Source organism: Plectropomus leopardus, chromosome 13 (genome assembly GCF_008729295.1).
Source record: "Plectropomus leopardus isolate mb chromosome 13, YSFRI_Pleo_2.0, whole genome shotgun sequence".
NCBI lineage: Eukaryota > Metazoa > Chordata > Actinopteri > Perciformes > Serranidae > Plectropomus > Plectropomus leopardus.
In genome coordinates, this window is record NC_056475.1 from 16,225,361 (window position 1) to 16,243,148 (window position 17,788).

The following is a 17,788-nucleotide window of genomic DNA, read 5'->3' on the forward strand; positions in this document are numbered from 1 at the left end:
CAGAGATTTTACTATACAGTTTATACTGTCATTGCTGTCCCTTTAATATCTCTACTTGTACTAGGCCCTTGTGGGCAAAATTGCAAATCGATGTAATGAAGTGTGTTCATTATTTGGCTATTAAAGGGGAACTAAGCTCATTTTCAAAATGTATACATGTTTTTCCTACGGTCTAGAACAGTCCAAAAATATTAGTAAACATAAACAAGAACTGAGAAGACCACACCAAAACAAAGCTCATTTTGGTATAAAAAGAAAACAAACCTTAAGTGCGTCCACAAAATTGAGCTGCCATTCATTGTCTATGGAGCAACTCCAGACTTTATAGTTGATAATTAAAGCATGTAAACATGTTATAGTACAAACCCTAAAAACAAGTGTGAACCTAAAAATTAGGAAAATATGGGACCTTTAAAAAAAACCTTATACTGTACATGTTGTACCAACACTGCTTAACCAGTCTCATGTCATATATAGCTCATAAAAGGCTCAAAGACTTCCTTCCCTTTATATTTCTGTGTAAAAAATCAATAAATGACTGCAGGACTGCATGGACACAACAGATATTTTCTCTACAGAAAGGATTCCTGGCATTGGTTGTCCACTGATACTGCCATTTCCAAAACAAGCGATGCAGTTTTCTACTTAACCTTGGATGCGTGCCCTGACACATCTTCAGTGTAGCAGTGTGTGAATGTAACCTGTGTGTGTGTGTGTGTGTGTGTGTGTGCGCGCATATGTGTGTGTGTGTGTGTGTGTGTGTGTGTGTGTGTGTGTTTGTGTGTGTGTAAACACACTGTCTCATCCAGACAGATTTCACAGCCTCTTTTGGAGCCTGAGATCTCACTCTGCTCTCCTCCGCTTTAAAGGACCTTCCAGGCTGCTGTTACACTTCTTTTTGTACACACACACACACCTACACACCTACACTTAGACATTTGCACACCTCTGCTTGTGCACTTTCTTCACTCTCTCTTTCTCTCGCACTCAGTTGGGGTTGCCATGGAGGGAGGTTTTCTTTGCTGCCATGACAACGTGAGTTCTCTTTGGTCTCCCCTAACGACAGTAGAATTGAACAGACAGCGCCAGGGTGATGAAGATGTTTTTGGACTGGTAGCTCAGTGATTCACACACACAGCTGAAGTCACCTGTCCGACTCTTGGAAGAGTGGTGGTGGAAGAAGTATTTGAGCTCCTTTACTTAAGTATCAGTGTTAGAGCTTCTTAAACTAGAATTATCACTTTGCGGTTGAATGTCTCTGAGAAACAGCAAAGTTGCAGTTACAATCGTATCTGTAAAAACATGGTGCTTCACTCACAACTTCCCCACAGTAGCAAAGAAAATCTATACAGTCAGCACAGTTTCAAGATTAGTGTCATTAATTCAGTATCTGACAACATGTCTCCCTCCCTGTTCCTGAGTTGTGAAGTTGCACAACAACCAGAAAAGGGTTTTTGAACAGCATCATGATGTTACAGTGAAGTTGACTTTTGACATTTTGTTAACATCTTCACTTCATCACTTTGTTCTATTCAACAATTGTGTGAAAGTTTATATTTAGTGTGCGAATTCTTGAGTTGTAGCTAAAAACCTGTTTTGTGATATCACAGTGAATTCAGGTCAGTTCATTCTTAAGTCTTTTTGTGCCAAATTTGAGGAAATTCTCTCTGGGCCTTCTTCAAATATCAAATTGAAAAAAATAAAAAAAATTATCATCAAAAATGAAAAAATAAAATCTTGGGGAGGGTATCTAAGTCTTTTTTATATAGTGATAAGCTCAGTACTTACCAAACACATGCATTTTTTTGTTAAAAGGTTACTATCTGAAACACAGCTTTAAAAGCCCAAGCATGTTCCTCCACCGCATGCAAGACTGTTTTTGCAAACGTGTTTATGTTCTATATCTAAATAAAGACAAAATGCATGTGTTTGGGAAGTACTGAGCATATGACTGGATAAATAGGACTTATACTGCATGAGTTATGTGAGAATTTGTAAACAGATTTTGCTATAGTTTTTTCTGCAGAGCCCTGTGACTTAAATTCATCAAGATTTTTATCAGTTTTGAGATTCTTCATTCACAGGATGCATGCAAGATAAACAAGTGTTCTTCAGAAATCCAACATAACACATGGGGGGTAGTTAATTTACTTATGATATTTTTTGGGTCAAGTATTCTTTGAATTAAAGTACCAAAGTATAATAAGTCATGCAGTCCAATATCCTGCTGGTCATATCATTACCAGTTCTTCAGTTTGTTTGCAGCTCTGCTTGCATCTTTACTTCCATCTTAACCTCCTGAGTATTTACATAGTGAGCTGTTTCAATTTTAGGTGTGTATCTTAAACAAACCGTCAGTTCAAGGTGGCCTACTATTAATTTTAGCCAAATATGACCTCACCAAAAACAGGAAAAGTTCTACTTCTACACACATTTTAGTCACAGATCAAGTTCAGTATGTTTTCTTTAGGAAAAATAACATTTCAACTTTTTCTTTCTCGATAGCAAACTATCAGCGGCTACCGAGCACTGATCCTTTACTAGTGCTGCATGAATGCAACTGATAGCGGAAATGCATTTTCCTCATGGCCAATCCTCCTGATAAGATGAGGATCAGTGCAGATATAGATCCAATGCATCGGATCAGCACATCTCTGGTTTTCATTCTACCTGGAGTTTACAAACTCATTCATTCTTACCTTAAGTCTCTCAGACACCCCGTCAGTAAAGCTGATGGTGAACTCCTCCACCTTGGGAACTTTCAGCCTCTTCTTCTCTGTCTGGTACTCCGTGCGAGTTTTCACCACCACCTGGAGGCGGGAGAAACCGTTAAAACTGGTAAATACTCAGGGACACTGGAGGAGATGGAGGGTGGATGGATGTTATTGTATTGTTAATGGTCAAGTCATATGTCTTGCCAAAAGGTCCTGTTGTGATACACTTCATATGTAAAGACAACATGGATGCCAGAAGCACATAAATAAGTCATTTATAGAAGATGACTGGACTCTAGACAGTATACCAACATGTAAAAACGCTCTAGAGTTTACTAAAGTAATAGGATTTTAAAGCTTAAGAGATGTCACCATGTCATATATGTCAGTAATAAATCATTATCTCGGACTCTAACACTACAGATATTAAGTTTTGTTCTGATATGAAGTAAAAATATGTTTACCACTAAAAACTGCTCTAAAAACTGGATGTGCACAGCTATACAGGAATAAAAGAACCAATATGACACTGACAGTACATCAGGAGGTCAGATATCTTTCCACTGTGCGTAATGAAAGCAGAATGACAGTAAAAAAAAAAAAAAGTAATTTTAAAAAGAGAGGTTGAGATGAGAGCACAGTTCTATACACAAAGGTATACGGGGAGGCAAGAAGGGCAGATAAAAGTGTGGGCTGCTATTAGATACTGGATCTGGAAAAACATTAAAGAACACATAGATAACAAATGCAATAGTATAACTGTTGATATACAGTATCCATGTAGTGTATTAGTGCAGCAGTGAATTAATGGACTCGGCTTTTATTTTGGCAGATGATCAAACTTCAGCTTCAGAACGTTAATTAAACCAACTGCCCACCACAACTAGAAACAATCTTACAGGAAACATTGGTGTCAGGCATGTGTTTGAGCTCTACTGTATGTTAATGAGGTCTGATGCCAAAAATCCAAGATCCTCACTCCGAAGGGAAAACACTGTCTTTCTGCCAGCAGCTAGATGGAGAAAAAAAGAGCCAGGGCAGTGCAGCCCTGCCCCAGTACTGTCAGTCTGACTCTCCTCAAGCAAACAGGTTTGGAGGGATGTGAGGGACATGGGGAAAAGAGACACAGTCAAACTCCCAAACTCTTGTCTTCTTCTCTACTTTCCCTTGTGATTTGAAAGGTACTGTTTCAAAAACTATAGGTGCAGAAAGATTTCTCCATTAATCTACGGAGGTTCCATTGAGCAAGGTGTTTGTCTCATTTCAAAACATTATCAGTAATTTTGGCAATGCCGCGTCATCGGAGTTTGCATGCGTATGAATGGTTACTACCTAGTAGGTGGCACCTTGTATGGTAGCCTCTGCCACCACTGTGTGAATGTGTGTGTGAAAGGGTGAATGTGACATGTCCTGTAAAAGCTCTTTCAGTGGTCAAAAAGACTAGAAAAGCGCTATAGTAGTACAGTCCATTTACCATATACAGCAGAGTTATTTACTCACTTCAACAGAAAAAATACATCCAGAAATTTTACATGTCTGTTAGGGCTGTGAGGGTTTGTGTATTTGTAGTGAACAATCACGGTTTGGGGGTCATGGTTTGGCACACGCACCTGGCGGAAACTTTTAGCTGTATTCTTTTAGAAACTTAGGCTGAGGTTAGCACAAGAAGCATTTAGGAGTGCAAGTCAGTCACAATATGGCAAGTGTGAATGAAATGAGCTAGCAGACCCACCTGAGAGATTCAAGGCAGTCACAGCAGCAACAGAGAGAGAGTAATGTATAAGACAAGGACAGTATGTCGACGTTTTAGGGACAGATAACAGATGCTTTTCTGTTAGCCTATTGTGACCTGTTGCCTTTTGTGGAAGTTTTCAGTGTTCATATAAAGAACTGACACAAAAGTGTTTCTTGTTTTTATAATGAAAACAGTTTGCTAAAGTTTCCAGCGGACAAAATGTTACCACAGTCCTGGCAAGAGGACTGTATCTGACACCACTATCTGTTCAAAATAAATGAAAAGAAATATATCTTTGTGCATATAGTTTTTTTCTGCTGCACAAAGTTCACACCAAACTGTGATTTTAATGTACAGTTGCCTAATATCAGTAATTATTGAGCATAAAATTTCGGCGTTATCCTCTCAACATTGACCTGTGGCCACATTTGCACAATACACACTTAAGGCACTGACATAACTGATCATAATTACTGCATTCACCAGGTTTCACCACGCTACCACTGCAGTTACTAAAGAGAGAAAGTGCTGCTGTTCTGTGCATTTACTGTGCACGAGAGGACGGGCAGGTACAGAGAAGGTATACAAATGACAAGGCAGAGGTGGAGGAAGAAAAAGAGAACAATGTCTCAGTGTCCTTGTGGCTAATTGCACTCTCCTTAGCTTTGAGACAAAGCCAGAAACTGCTGTGCTCACAAACTGGCTCCACTATCTGAATAACAAAGCTGTCAGATGGCTCTATGGAAAGCTCTTATCTAAGAGTTGAAGGCCGCAGTAGGTGCACTGAAAACGTTGCATTTGATTGGACCCCTGAGGCTCCGGAGCCTTGTGGCATTCAGTGCAGCAACACCAGACGTCACAGTCAAAACTAATGTCTCAATTTTGCCTCAACTTTCTCTTTCTCTGACTCATTTCACAATAACATGCTCAGGGCCTCCAGGTTCAAACACAGCGGCAATTCATGTTGCTTCATTACTCTCTCCCCTCCTGTAACTCTCACTCCTTCATTTCACATTACCTAATGACATGGCTATCAATCAACGTTGCCTCATTTGCACAGCCCTTTAGCTATCAGCAGCAGCTAGAGATCGACTGAACAAAGTGCCACCTTCTCTGATTAGACAGGTCCAAATACTCAGTGGGAAACCATTAATTTATGACCTAATAAGTCTCGTTTAACAAAGCTTGATGTTAAAAAATAAAGCATTATATGAATGATACAGTCATGAACAGCTGTGATAGGATGAATGAAAATGTAATTACAACTTGGTTACTTATTATTCCACAGAGGTAGCAGATCATTAGGGCCTGAGCACCAACTGGTGTAAGGACCCTCTTGGAATGCAAGGAATTATTATTTTTCTGCTAAATGAAACACATTTTTGGATGTCTAAATATGCTCAAAAACTCATGAAACTTGGCATGCATGTCCTGCCTGGCGAAAAAAATCATATTTTGGTGGTTTCCAAAATGGGCATGGCAAATGACTATGAAGAGAAGTTATCAAAAGTCCATGCAAAACTATTACAGATTTCCTGTGGCATGGCTTAGAATTTCAATTTTTTCACCATAAAACAGGAAATTGTTGTAACTTTAGTGTTCATAGTCCGATCTGCCTGAAACTTCATGCTCTGCTGATATAAGTCATCGACGGTGTACCTTGCAACGAACACCTAAAACTGTTAAGAAACACACAAGTGTCTCCTTGTCTCCTGAATTTTCATTTACTTACTATTGATTTTCCCTGCCAAGAACTTAGTTGATTATTGGCCTGATTCATATATCAGTCACATGCACGACAGATGTCACAGCTGATACTGAGCTAAATGGAACGACGAAAACAGTGTCTGGGGGTTTGGCTCAGTGGGTAAATCAGGTGGTTGGTTTGCCTGAAGTTCCCGGTTAAAGTCTTATCTGGGACAGGTGACATTTGATTATCAGCCTGACTCATATAGCAATGATATAGAGTATATAGAGTTTTTCGACAGACGTCACTGCCGATACTGAATTTTGCCTTTCAACACCATATGACCCTTATATCAGCAGAGCAGACAGATATATCAGCTGATAGTTTTATTTTTATGTATGCCATAAAATATAATTTGGCTGTAGATTCAGGCACTAATAAAACAGTCTGGTACTAATAAAACACTTACAGTTCTGACTGGTATGTAAATGCTGTCTGTAAAAACCATATATCTTTAGCTGTGTCTTTTTGGGGTAAGTTTACCTAATAACTGCCATGAGCTAAGGGCAAGGGCATTTGCTTTATTATACTTGATCCATTACTCTAAAGAGTCATTCTAAACATAAACAGGTAGGCTAAATCACCTAACCAGTGTTTAACCTGTTAAATCCCCAATAAGTAAGTAAATAATTATAAAAATAATAATGATAAAGATACATTGGATTTTTAGAGCGCCTTTCAAGAACTCAAAAAAAAGAGGAGAGGAGAAGGAAAAGACATGACTTTTGAGGCAAGACTGAAAAAAGCTGAACATTGACAAGTCTAACATTATTCCAAGATTTGTATCCCTTTTCTTTAATCTTATCCCAAATCTGCTAAATTAAGTTTTTTGTAAATGTGAAAACCATTATACCGTAATCATCTGCACAGAATATCACTGTTGTTAACACTATTTTACCCACACTGCAGTTATGTTTCCCAGTACTTTGCTTCATTAGTACTTGCAGTATCATTTTTTTACTTTCTCCTATAAGGTGTTGTCAAATCAAACAGTTCTGTCAGTTCCCTGAGAGGAACTGCTCATTGGGGAACTTTCCCAAGAACCTGATACCTTCAAAGGGTATTTTTCTGTTTGCATTTGCGCCACCAATAGTAATGCTGAAGTGATGTAAGCCAGCTATTGAGGATTCTTATATTTCGCTTTGACAAGTCAAAATCACTCCGTAAAGCCTGAACTTCACTGTCAGTCCAGTTGTCCTTGTTTTATTCCATTTGGTTCGTTACAAGCGGTTTGTGTTTTGTGTTGTCTGTTGTTTACACGGCTAACAGGTTTTTAAAAATGGTTATTGCCAGTTCTGCACTGGCTCATGTGTTTGACCGATCGCCGTACACTATCATTACTCACAGTACTTGGACAGACCACTCTTACTGATAAAACAGCCATATAGGTCAACTGTGCAAGCAGCTTATATTACGACCCCAACTTATGTTTATTGTACGGCACCACTGTCTAGTGTCCATAATAATTATAACAGAGCAGAGGAGGAAGTAGAGTCACATATTATAAAAGCAACAAAGTTCAAGTGATGTTGTTATGAAGATGGGAGAATTTCAGGATAGATGGAAGGGATGATTAATGGGTCAAACACACACAGGACTTCCGCCAAGGAGACCAGTGTTTGTGGCCTAAAGTAGATGTTTCAGTATTAACACTAGTGACATATGTGACATCTGCCAGGTGACATACGTGACGCTACATTAGTTAGAAAAGTACTTATTTAAAGCCAACCTTTTATGTTTTTTCTGAACTTAACTACCCATATTTGTTGCATAAAACTAAGACTATGGATGTGTTACCGACAGTCAGGACAGTAATATCTGTTGTTCGCGGATGCCAATATATAATGTTTTAAAAGTCAGTGGAAATTGATCTTTTCTGTTATTTATGTATGAGAGAGCACTGGCCAGAAGAGCACAACCAAAAGTCCTGCAAAACAACGCTCTAAAATCTATGATCTTGCTTACTATACCTACATTTAAGTAACAATAAAAAACTGTCAAGTATTTTCTTGCTACCTTATTGTTATTACGACATTTAAATTAAATTGTAGGCTGTAGTATAAGGGGTTACCATGAATTGTAATAAATCTGGCTACTTTCATCTCAACTTTTATCCATCTTAGAATTTAGTTGTCTTTAAAATGAGCCTCACACATTGGCTGCAGACTTTTGAGTTTTAATCTAATTCTCTTTACTTGCTGTGACCTTTTCATATGTCAATAAGACTGACAGAGACATCTACATCAGTCACAGGAAGGTAAATGATTCCTGCACATAAAGAAGCAGCACAGCCTCTGCTGCAATTTTCTCTGAGAATCTATTTACAGATATTCAATTAGTCATGTATGTCTTCCACAAACATCCTGATTCACTGTGACCTTTTAATATCTCCATGACTGACATGGAGTCACTTTTAGATCTGTAATAGAGCTGCACAGTTTATTTCTGTGTGGTGGAACGATGGCTGCCACACAGGAGTTTTTGAAGTCAACAGGAGGTGATGTATGTTTATTTTAAAAGGCACTTCAGGGCTTTTTAAGTTTTGATTTTCATTTTTGGGAGAATGAATGACACATGAAGAAGTCGAGAAAAGTACATTTCAGAAAAGGCAGTTTTAGCTTGTGAAACTAAGCCAGCAACTCCCTCTGTCTCTCTCTCTCGCTATCTGTCTCTATCCCTCTGTCTCCAATCACAGTGTTTTTTTTAGATTTGATATTCCCTGTGGAAGAGCTGTCAAAATTTTTCTTTTCTCCCTGTCTTCCCCAGTATGTTATTCCTCAGACCTGTTATCACTATGATTGCTGTTTCATTCCTCATCCCCAAAGACTGAGCTGCGGGAGAGTTAGTCTTTTGTAAACTTTCAGTGTGGAGACACTTCAGGCCTTTTTTTTAACTTGTGCACTCTTGATTGTATGTGTTATTGTATCTGTTCTTAAAGCTGACATAACTATTTTTAACCACTTAGGGACAGCAGACACACATGAAATTATTATATTTTAAATTGATAGCAGAGTAATTACCTGCCTATTTAAACATCAAGCAGAACAGGACAACATAAGAATTAATTTCGAGGCATAAGTCCAGTATTTACAATATTACTTTTATCTCTATGTTTGGTCTCCACCAACTCAAAATAAGGCAAATATTTGAATTTTAAGCTGCTAAATGCTCAGCTATGTTCGTCAGCTGTTTAAGAACTGTCTTGTTTTGTTGTTTGTTCACTTGTTTTTGGACTGGTAGTATAAAGTCATTTTAAAAGCTTTTTTTTACTAACCCCACCTGCTTCTGAAAATGACCCTAAACCAAAACAATTACCTGAAAGATGCTAAAAGGCACAGTAGAGCTAAGGGGAACTGCAGATAATTCTCTGTTGGCTTGTCATGATGAGTAACACTTTTCACATGCACAGAGTGATTTGATCTATTGTTAATATAAAAATATTGATTACAGCAGCCCGCTGTTGGTCTCTCAGGAGGAGTGCTGCAGATTCTCTCTTCACTGGGGTTAAGTCAGAGCAGTTATTTGCATTCCTCTCACATCAGAGGTGTAAATCGATCTCTGTCTACACAGCTAGAATAAGAACAGGCAAAGCTCAGAGTCCTGAGAAAAAAACACTGGTCCAACTATTACAGTACTGTTGGATTACACACTATATACACAAAATCATCAGCTATTCAAGGCACAAGATGCATGCATTTTTCATTATTTTATATTCTACATATCTTAATATTTCATTGTGGTTCTGTTTTAAACATTTCTAAATAGTGTATCCTCAATCTAGCTGGAAACTCATGAGAGAATACAGTACTTGTTAATAAACAATTTACAATTATTTTGTACAATATTATATATTTATATTCTGGGTAAGGATATTTTGAGATATATTTTTCCACCATCTTCATAAACGAAAAAACTGCCAGCTCATAATTAATATTTAGTTTTTGCCCTTGTTCATATACAAAAGTGGGGTTTAAACTAAATTAGGGTATAGAACATACTAGGGATGCACAACATTGGATTTTCGCCCGTATCTGATATGCCAATATATTTCAACTCATTTGGTTGATAACCAATATTGATATATCCACTAATTGCCCCACTTAATTTAGTCTCTTTTGTATTTGAACTAACATCATGTTATATATAGTCTTATCATAATGTCCCACAAGCAGATGGAGACATGTAATACAATCCTTATAAATAATGTAATATTTATTCATTGTGAAGAAAAATACTTCCACTTAGGGTTGATATTTTGTACATGTTCACTTCGTCAATAAAAAATGGTTTGTGATATAGGCAGAAATCAGCATTTTAGCCGATTCCAACCTCTCATTTTAAAGTCAATATTCCTGATACTGATGATAAGCTGATATTATTGTGCATCCCTAGAGTATATTGTAATATGGCTGTAGGCCTATTGGTAAAATACAAAATGTAAAATGAACCCCCAAAATAGCTTTACATTATCTTTTAACATAGCGTAATCATTAATGGGGCAAAACTAAGCAAACAGGCTCTATCTGTGTGTGGGTTTTGTTTTTTTCATAAACAACATTGAGCCCTTATTACTTTTAGAAGTCAGTTAATCTTTCAGCCTTTGTGCACAGCTAGCCAGATATATTTCAGAGTAGGTAATATATGATGTGTGATCATTTGTCAAACTAAACTTGGATGCTAGCTTGTCTGTTTACTTCACATCATCATATCATTTTAGAAAAATAATTCATTGATCTATTAGTGATTTAACATTGCAGACTGAGGATTCCTGCTCTCAGGATTTTCCTTCCTAATTCATGAGAGTAAGAACACACAGATGTAAAGAATGAATGAGACTTAAAAGCTACTCCAAAAGAACAAGAGAAAGAAGAAAAGGATGAGGGTGTATAAGGGGACGTGTCGGACAGGAAAAGAGAACCATTATAAGACTGTCATAGCCTTTGAAGCAGGTCTCTGTACCTGAGCTTTGTTCTATGAGAAACAACAAGCAGAAATAAAAGATCCGTCTTTCTGTCTGAGTCTCTCAAACCCCCTCTGGTTATTGTTGCTTTCTTTTTTCTTTTTTTTTCAAAGCAGCAATCCAATCAAGATATTGGTGACCCAGCGGTGGCTGTGACGCGTCTCTGCCCAGATGGAATCAAATCTAATACCTCTCTAATGCCTCAGCCTCTGCAGGCTGCAGCAGCATTGTTATGTGTGTGTGTTATCTGTACGTGTATTAACTTTGCTGTGACTGCATCCCACCCCTACAAATATCCATGGGTAACACTAGTCAGGGAGGTCATGCAGTCATCAGGCAGGATCAGGGGGAAAACCGCTTGGGTCATATTTGAAAAGCTGCTCAGAACCGCAGTGCTGATCTGGGGTACTAGTCAGGTCACGTGACCCAATAAACCTCGCCTTAGCTTTAAAGGACAGAGAGTGCATAACTGGTCACAGATCAGATTCTGGACAGCTGAATAAAGCTGATTAACGATGACCTCTTTCTGGGTGGTTCAGGAGGAAAAAACAACAATCCTGACTTCAGTGATATTATTTTCATCACAAAGATATTATTATGCACCATATTTTTATGGTAAATATAGAGCCCCGCTTAACTCCATGAAGCTTTAGTTGCAGCTCAATGTTTAGCTTTTTAGCCCACAACATCACTGTTTTGGTTCACTCTTGCTACTCTCAACACAGCCCACGCTGCCTGCGTGAGCAGTGAGTGAGCAGGGCATGAGCAAAATCTGTTGGGGTTTTTTTTTTGGTGCCCATGTTAATAGGTCAGAGCAGCCACAATGACTTTTTCTGCATGATGCATGCCATACTCAGCAAAATGAATTGAAAAGGGTCTTTTGATAATTGCATTGACTCTATACCACCTTTCTGTCACAGACAGAAAAGTCTGTGACAGAAAGGTGGTATAAGTTTTCTCAATAATTAAGTTTTCTCAATAACCTTTACTTTTTTCTTTTTTTTAAAGAAAAGCATGCAAGGTTTTTGTCAACAGAATCCCTTCAGTTGACACAAGGCATTTTACAGTAAAACAGTTGCAAGACCATGTTGTCAACAATGTAGCTTGCACACTTTCAGAAATGAATGGAGTATGTGCTTACAGTAGTTATAACAGCAGGCAGCTCTGCAGCAGCACTGCAGCAACAATGCTGCCAGTTTGGCAAGTTTGCCGTCACACGCTGCTCAAGCATGCAGTGTTTCCCAGACATCATAGCATCATTTTCAGCCATGGTAGGCAGCAATTTTCATTCGAAATGTTTGAAAACCCATTGTACACCACCCCCTCAGTACCAAACAGCAGTTAAACACAAGTAGCAACTGGTCAACATAGTGAAGTATTCAGCAGCTAAAGAGAGAAGTATTCCTCAGGTGTTGGTGAGACCAAAGCAAAGTTAAAAGAGAGTGAATAAAAGAGTGAGTAAAAGTGACACACATTCTCCAGGTGGCCAGAAATACAACTCCAAATGAATGAACGCTGCTCTGTAATTGCATAATCGCAAGGATTATGAATTTAGAAGTAAAACTGAAAATTGGCCTCAAAATAACAACAAAAATGTCACTAGTATGTTAAAAGCACAGAGGAGTGTGGACATTCACATGAACAGTAAACCATAAAGTACAGAGTGCAGAATTCCCATTAAATTAACTCTGACAGGCATCATTAACACTTCCCACGCTCTGATATCTAATTACAGATTTTATTATTATTTCTCTTGCCCACTGCTGTTTTCATGTATTACTTGCCAGGAAGACAAATTCTCACACTTACAGCTGGAGACAAATTCAAAGATTTAACAGCAAATTGACCTTTACAACTCCCCCACAGTCCAATGTAAAAACAAATGGACCGCCTGCATTTGCATAATGATATATTTATTTATTTATTTGGCTTGATACCTGTAATTGTGGACAACTTAAAGCATCTTATGCAGCGGCCAAACTAACAATTTCTCAATCCTGTGAGCAAGTGAGCAGCATACAAAGTCTACATCAGCTGTCAGCAAAGTGTATCCAAAAGCAACAGCAATCTTTGTGCCTGCGTCTCCCGAGGCATGTAAAAATTCATTGAAAGTCAACATAACAGCAAGCCTTCTTCTCTGACCTCTTTTCCTTTCAAATGTCAATGAATATAACTCAATGGTATATCGCAAGCGCTTATACTCCACTTACTTTCTTTTTTTTTCTGTCTCTCTAGGTGTTCAGGTAATCAGTAAAACACACTTGAGCAATCACGGTACAGTGGCACGGCAAAGTTTGTGTGTGTGTGGAATGATGGCAGCTTTGGCTACAATATGTAGTGATATTCTTGAATCTAGTGGGGCTGATTTAATCACTGTAAAATGTCTGATGGCTCCATGGACATCATGTTACAAACTGTTGGCTGCTGACAGAAACAACTTATCACTCATGTGTCGTACACAGAAATGATCACATGCCTGTATTGTTCGCACACAAGAAGGTGTGTGAGTGTGTGTTTGTGTGTGTGTACACACGAGTGCAGTGAATGACAAGTCAGTTAACAGGTATATGAAATGGAAAGGGATTGTGCCTCCCTCAGCAGAATACACCGTGAGGGTTCAGGCTGTATAGCTATCGTGTGTGTTTCTGTCTGCAGCAGCACGAACGGCTGTTCATTGTTGTTTTTATATTTTTGTGTGAATCCTTGACAATACAAACCACTTCAGGAGATTCATCCCAAAATAGATACATAACCATTCTTTTAAAAGGATAGGTAGCAGGTAACTTATAGTGCTTAGACCTTGGACATGATATTAAAGGCGTTTCTTAACTTTGTTGTATTTTAAAGGATCCACATATTTATGTGATGCTTTTCCACTTTTCACTTTGCTTTTCCACTTTTTTGGGCAGAGGGGAGGGATTTCTTTATTGAAAAAAAAAAAGAAATCTGGTGTAGGGCTGTGATTCACCCTAATTTTGATTTTCAATCCTTGTGAAAAAGTCATTTGATTGGTTTCTATAACATGAAAAACAAATCATTTAAAAAATGGCAATTACACATTTCAAGAGCCTAAATAGCCATCTTGAACAACTTGTTTTGTCTGAACATTCTCAAAATGTTACAAAATACAGTTATTCCCCTTCTTGTCATGAGATAGATGAAAAGATTGATACCTATAAGTAGCTGTTAACTTAGCTTCGCATAAAGACTGCAATCTGGTTATAATGGGTAGCCTGTTTCTATTAAGAAAAAAATCCAATGACTCTAAAGCTCAGCTATCTGTTTGTTTCTACAAAAAATAACATGCAAAAACGAGATGGTTGTATGCTGGACTGTCTCTTAGCTGAGGGGAAGTAACTTCCCAGAGTCTTGTCAAGGTGTTAATTTTTTAGCTTTAGCTAGCAGTTGGATTTTGTCACTGTTTGATGGAGACAGGAGAGCCGTGCAGACATGATATTGGTATCAACTCTCAAAAAGAGAATGAATAAGTGTTTTTTTTTTCAGTATATCAAACTGTTCCTTTAAATTTATAAACAGTGAGGAGCAGCAAATCATTGTATTTAAGAAGATGAGAATAATTAAAAATGTCCTAAATTATTCTTCAGTTATCCAAAAAAGTGGGTTACTTTTCTAGCAATTATCAGTGCATCGACAAATTAATATTATCAGCACAAGCAACAACCTCTGAGGCTGAACACTGACGCAAACACAGAAAAACCAAAAACTGCAGTTCCTCAAATGGCCAATTGAGGTTGGCTCCAAGAGTTACAACTGTACTCGCTCCTCCACAGTGTCAGCCCCTGCCAAAATACTTCTAATACACTTCTGAGACAAAAAACCCAAAACAAAACAGCAACGTCCAAAATGCCTAACTCAAGGTTTCAAACCAATGGCTGACATCATGGTAGCTATGTCCATTATTTTTACAGTCTCTGGTAAAAATATAACCCAATAGTTGGTTGACAATTGGAGACAGACAGGCTAGATGTTTCAACCTGCCTCCAGTCTTCTTGCCAAACTAAACCAACCATTTGCTGGTGCCACCCTTATATTTAATATACAGACATGAGCATATATCCAGCAACTCTCAAAGAAAAAGTGAGTCAGTGTATTTCCCAAAATGTTGTTCTTGTCCTTTAAATTTAAAAAACAGTGTGAAGCAGCAAATCCTTACAATTAAGAGGATGGAATCAAATAAAGTTTAAAAATGACTTTAATGATTATCAGTTATCAAAACAATGACTGATTACTCCTCTGGCAATCCACCAATCAATAAATCGACTAATCATTTCAGAACTATTGCGTCAGTTTTGTTTATGCCTCCTTGTAGGATGATGTCATTAAGGATGTAATGTTTTCCAGGAAGTTACAGTCTCCAGGTCATGTTGCAATTATCAAATTATTTCTGAAGTCATCATTGTACGATTTTTCCTACATGAACATGATGGATATGTCCACTGAAACTACAACTGTTGATTTAGTATAAATAAAGGCTAAATGTGAGGATTAAAATAAACAGAACAGCAGCACTCACAGATAAATAGTCATTTAACTTGTTGTGGGCAGAGCTGGAAACCATCATCAGCTAAAATGTGTTCATTTTTGCCTACAATAAATAAAAGGACTATTTTATCTGAGTGCTGCTGTTCTGTTTGTTTTAATTGTGATAATAAACACACAAGGTGGCTAAAAGGACTGTATGTGGGTTGTTATGCATTAATATAAATTAGCTTTTTCAAATCCTTTTTCAAACTAAATTGGTTGTCCCAATAGACTCAAGTTTGAAGTTCTACCGGGCAGAGTGTATTGGTTCGAATAATGTCAATAATCCCTCTGATACCTAACAAGGCGAGTTAACAAAATGGTGCAACGATTCCCTGCTAAATTGTAATTTTATATCAGATCGCTACAGTAAGGATTTGATCAGAAGCTCAGGGCAGAAATATGGCTTCAACAGCTGCAAAATGAAATCATCACACTGCAACTGTTGTTGTGTTGAAATAAGCCAAACACTGTCACACAATTGATGCATAATAAAGCTTTCATATTAGCTCGCCTTTTTGTCTAATTCCATTCATTTTCATAATGTGCAATCAATGCAGCTCTCTGTCCCGACCCCATAGAAACACCAATCAGGCTCTGCACGTTGCACTGCCACCATGGTAACTGGATTAACGAGCTGCGGTGCAGTTACTATGGGATGTCGAGATGATAAATGACAGTCTGTCTGGCACCAAATCTGTCTCCTAATCTCAGCTGGAAAACAAAGGACACGGCTGGGAGACATCTGAGATGAATGAATTTGTGAATGAATAAAAGGGTGTGTGTGTGTGTTCGTATGTGTGTGTTTGTGTGTGTGTAGTATGTATGAATGTATGTATGTGTAGTGTGTTTGGAAATGGTGTTATTTAGCACAGGAGAGTTGAGGACAGTGTAGGTCAGCAACATTGAGTTGATAAGACAGATGTAGAAAAACAGATACGCACAAACAAACAGGAAAACTCTCTTTCACACGCACACACAAACACACCACCAGGCTGTCTCACCTTGTCAGGTGCTTGGCTCTGGAGGCTGCCCACATCCAGTGGAGTGATGAGGGGCACATTTTGAAAGCCGTCCTCCACGCTCACAGGTTTGGCCCCTTTGTCTTGAAGATTACTCCCCAGTTTCACCATCTTTCACCGCCCTTTTATATATTCCCTTTATTTCCCAGAAGACAGCTCCTGAACAGAGGAGGTGTTGAGAAAGGATGGTTTTACCTCACAGCCTTTCTGGTCATTGAAACCTGACAAAACGGGCTATTTGATGGAGAAGATTCTAGTGTTACAGGAGGTAAAAATAGTTTAACGTGGAGATTTTAACTTAATTATTATACAATGAAAACACAATAAATATGAGGAAATTATGTCAAATGACTGTTTGAGAATGATGTTTTGTTGAGAGAAATTAAATTCAGAGCGTGTCATTTATAAGTGAATGATCAGAGGAGCAAAACACCAAAAAAAAAAAAAAAAAATGTTTGCAATGTAAACGCATCTGTTTCTCTCTTATTTACGAAAAACCCAACACAAAAGAAAAACTCCGCCTATAGCATCTTCTCGACCTCTCTTTTTCACAACAGTAATAACAATAAAGAACACCAAAATTGCACCCGTAAAAAAGCAGTTACTCACAGCTGATCCTTGTCCTTGTCCGTGCGTCTCCTCCGTGCTGCGGCAGTGTTTGTGTCTGGAGCACAGAGGCGGAGGGGAGCGCAGATGAGGAGCAGGTGAGGCTGGAGGCTGCGCTGCGGTGTCGCTGCTGCTGATGCTGCGGGAAAGCAACGCTGCACCGCCGGAGACAAACTGGATGTCTGGCGGCAGGTTTCCTACCAGCAGGCAGCCCAACCCCCTAATCCAAACACAGCCTCTTCTTCACCGTGCTGCTACACCAAGCCGCTGGAGCTGCCACTAGGGGGATTTTTTTTTTCTCTTGGGAGCCTCGTTTGTTTGACTAAAGTGGGAGCCGAATTAATGTAGCCTTTCAGGGCTCCTCGTAAAATCCTCAACTGATAGACATATTCAATCAATGTATTAACTGAGGGAACAAATAAATAAATAACATTATCTCCCGTCTAGAACAAGGATGTCTAG

At 38.4% G+C, this 17,788-nt stretch overlaps 1 protein-coding gene across 2 annotated transcripts in view; it reads right to left on the reverse strand.

Annotated features, from left to right (window-relative positions):
- nsg2 (neuronal vesicle trafficking associated 2) overlaps nt 1-17,606 on the reverse strand; it is a 45,453-nt gene extending 27,847 nt beyond the window's left edge. The window contains exons 1-3 of one of the 2 annotated variants that reach the window (XM_042499395.1): nt 17,330-17,606; nt 16,703-16,879; nt 2,700-2,810 (exon numbers count right to left, since the gene is read on the reverse strand). In XM_042499395.1, coding sequence (XP_042355329.1) covers nt 2,700-2,810; nt 16,703-16,831 — 240 coding nt within the window. In that variant the 5' untranslated portion in view covers nt 16,832-16,879; nt 17,330-17,606. The remainder of the gene's footprint in view (nt 1-2,699; nt 2,811-16,702; nt 16,880-17,329) is intronic. The other variant, XM_042499396.1, reaches the window with a different exon arrangement.
- Nucleotides 17,607-17,788: the final 182 nt, after the last annotated feature.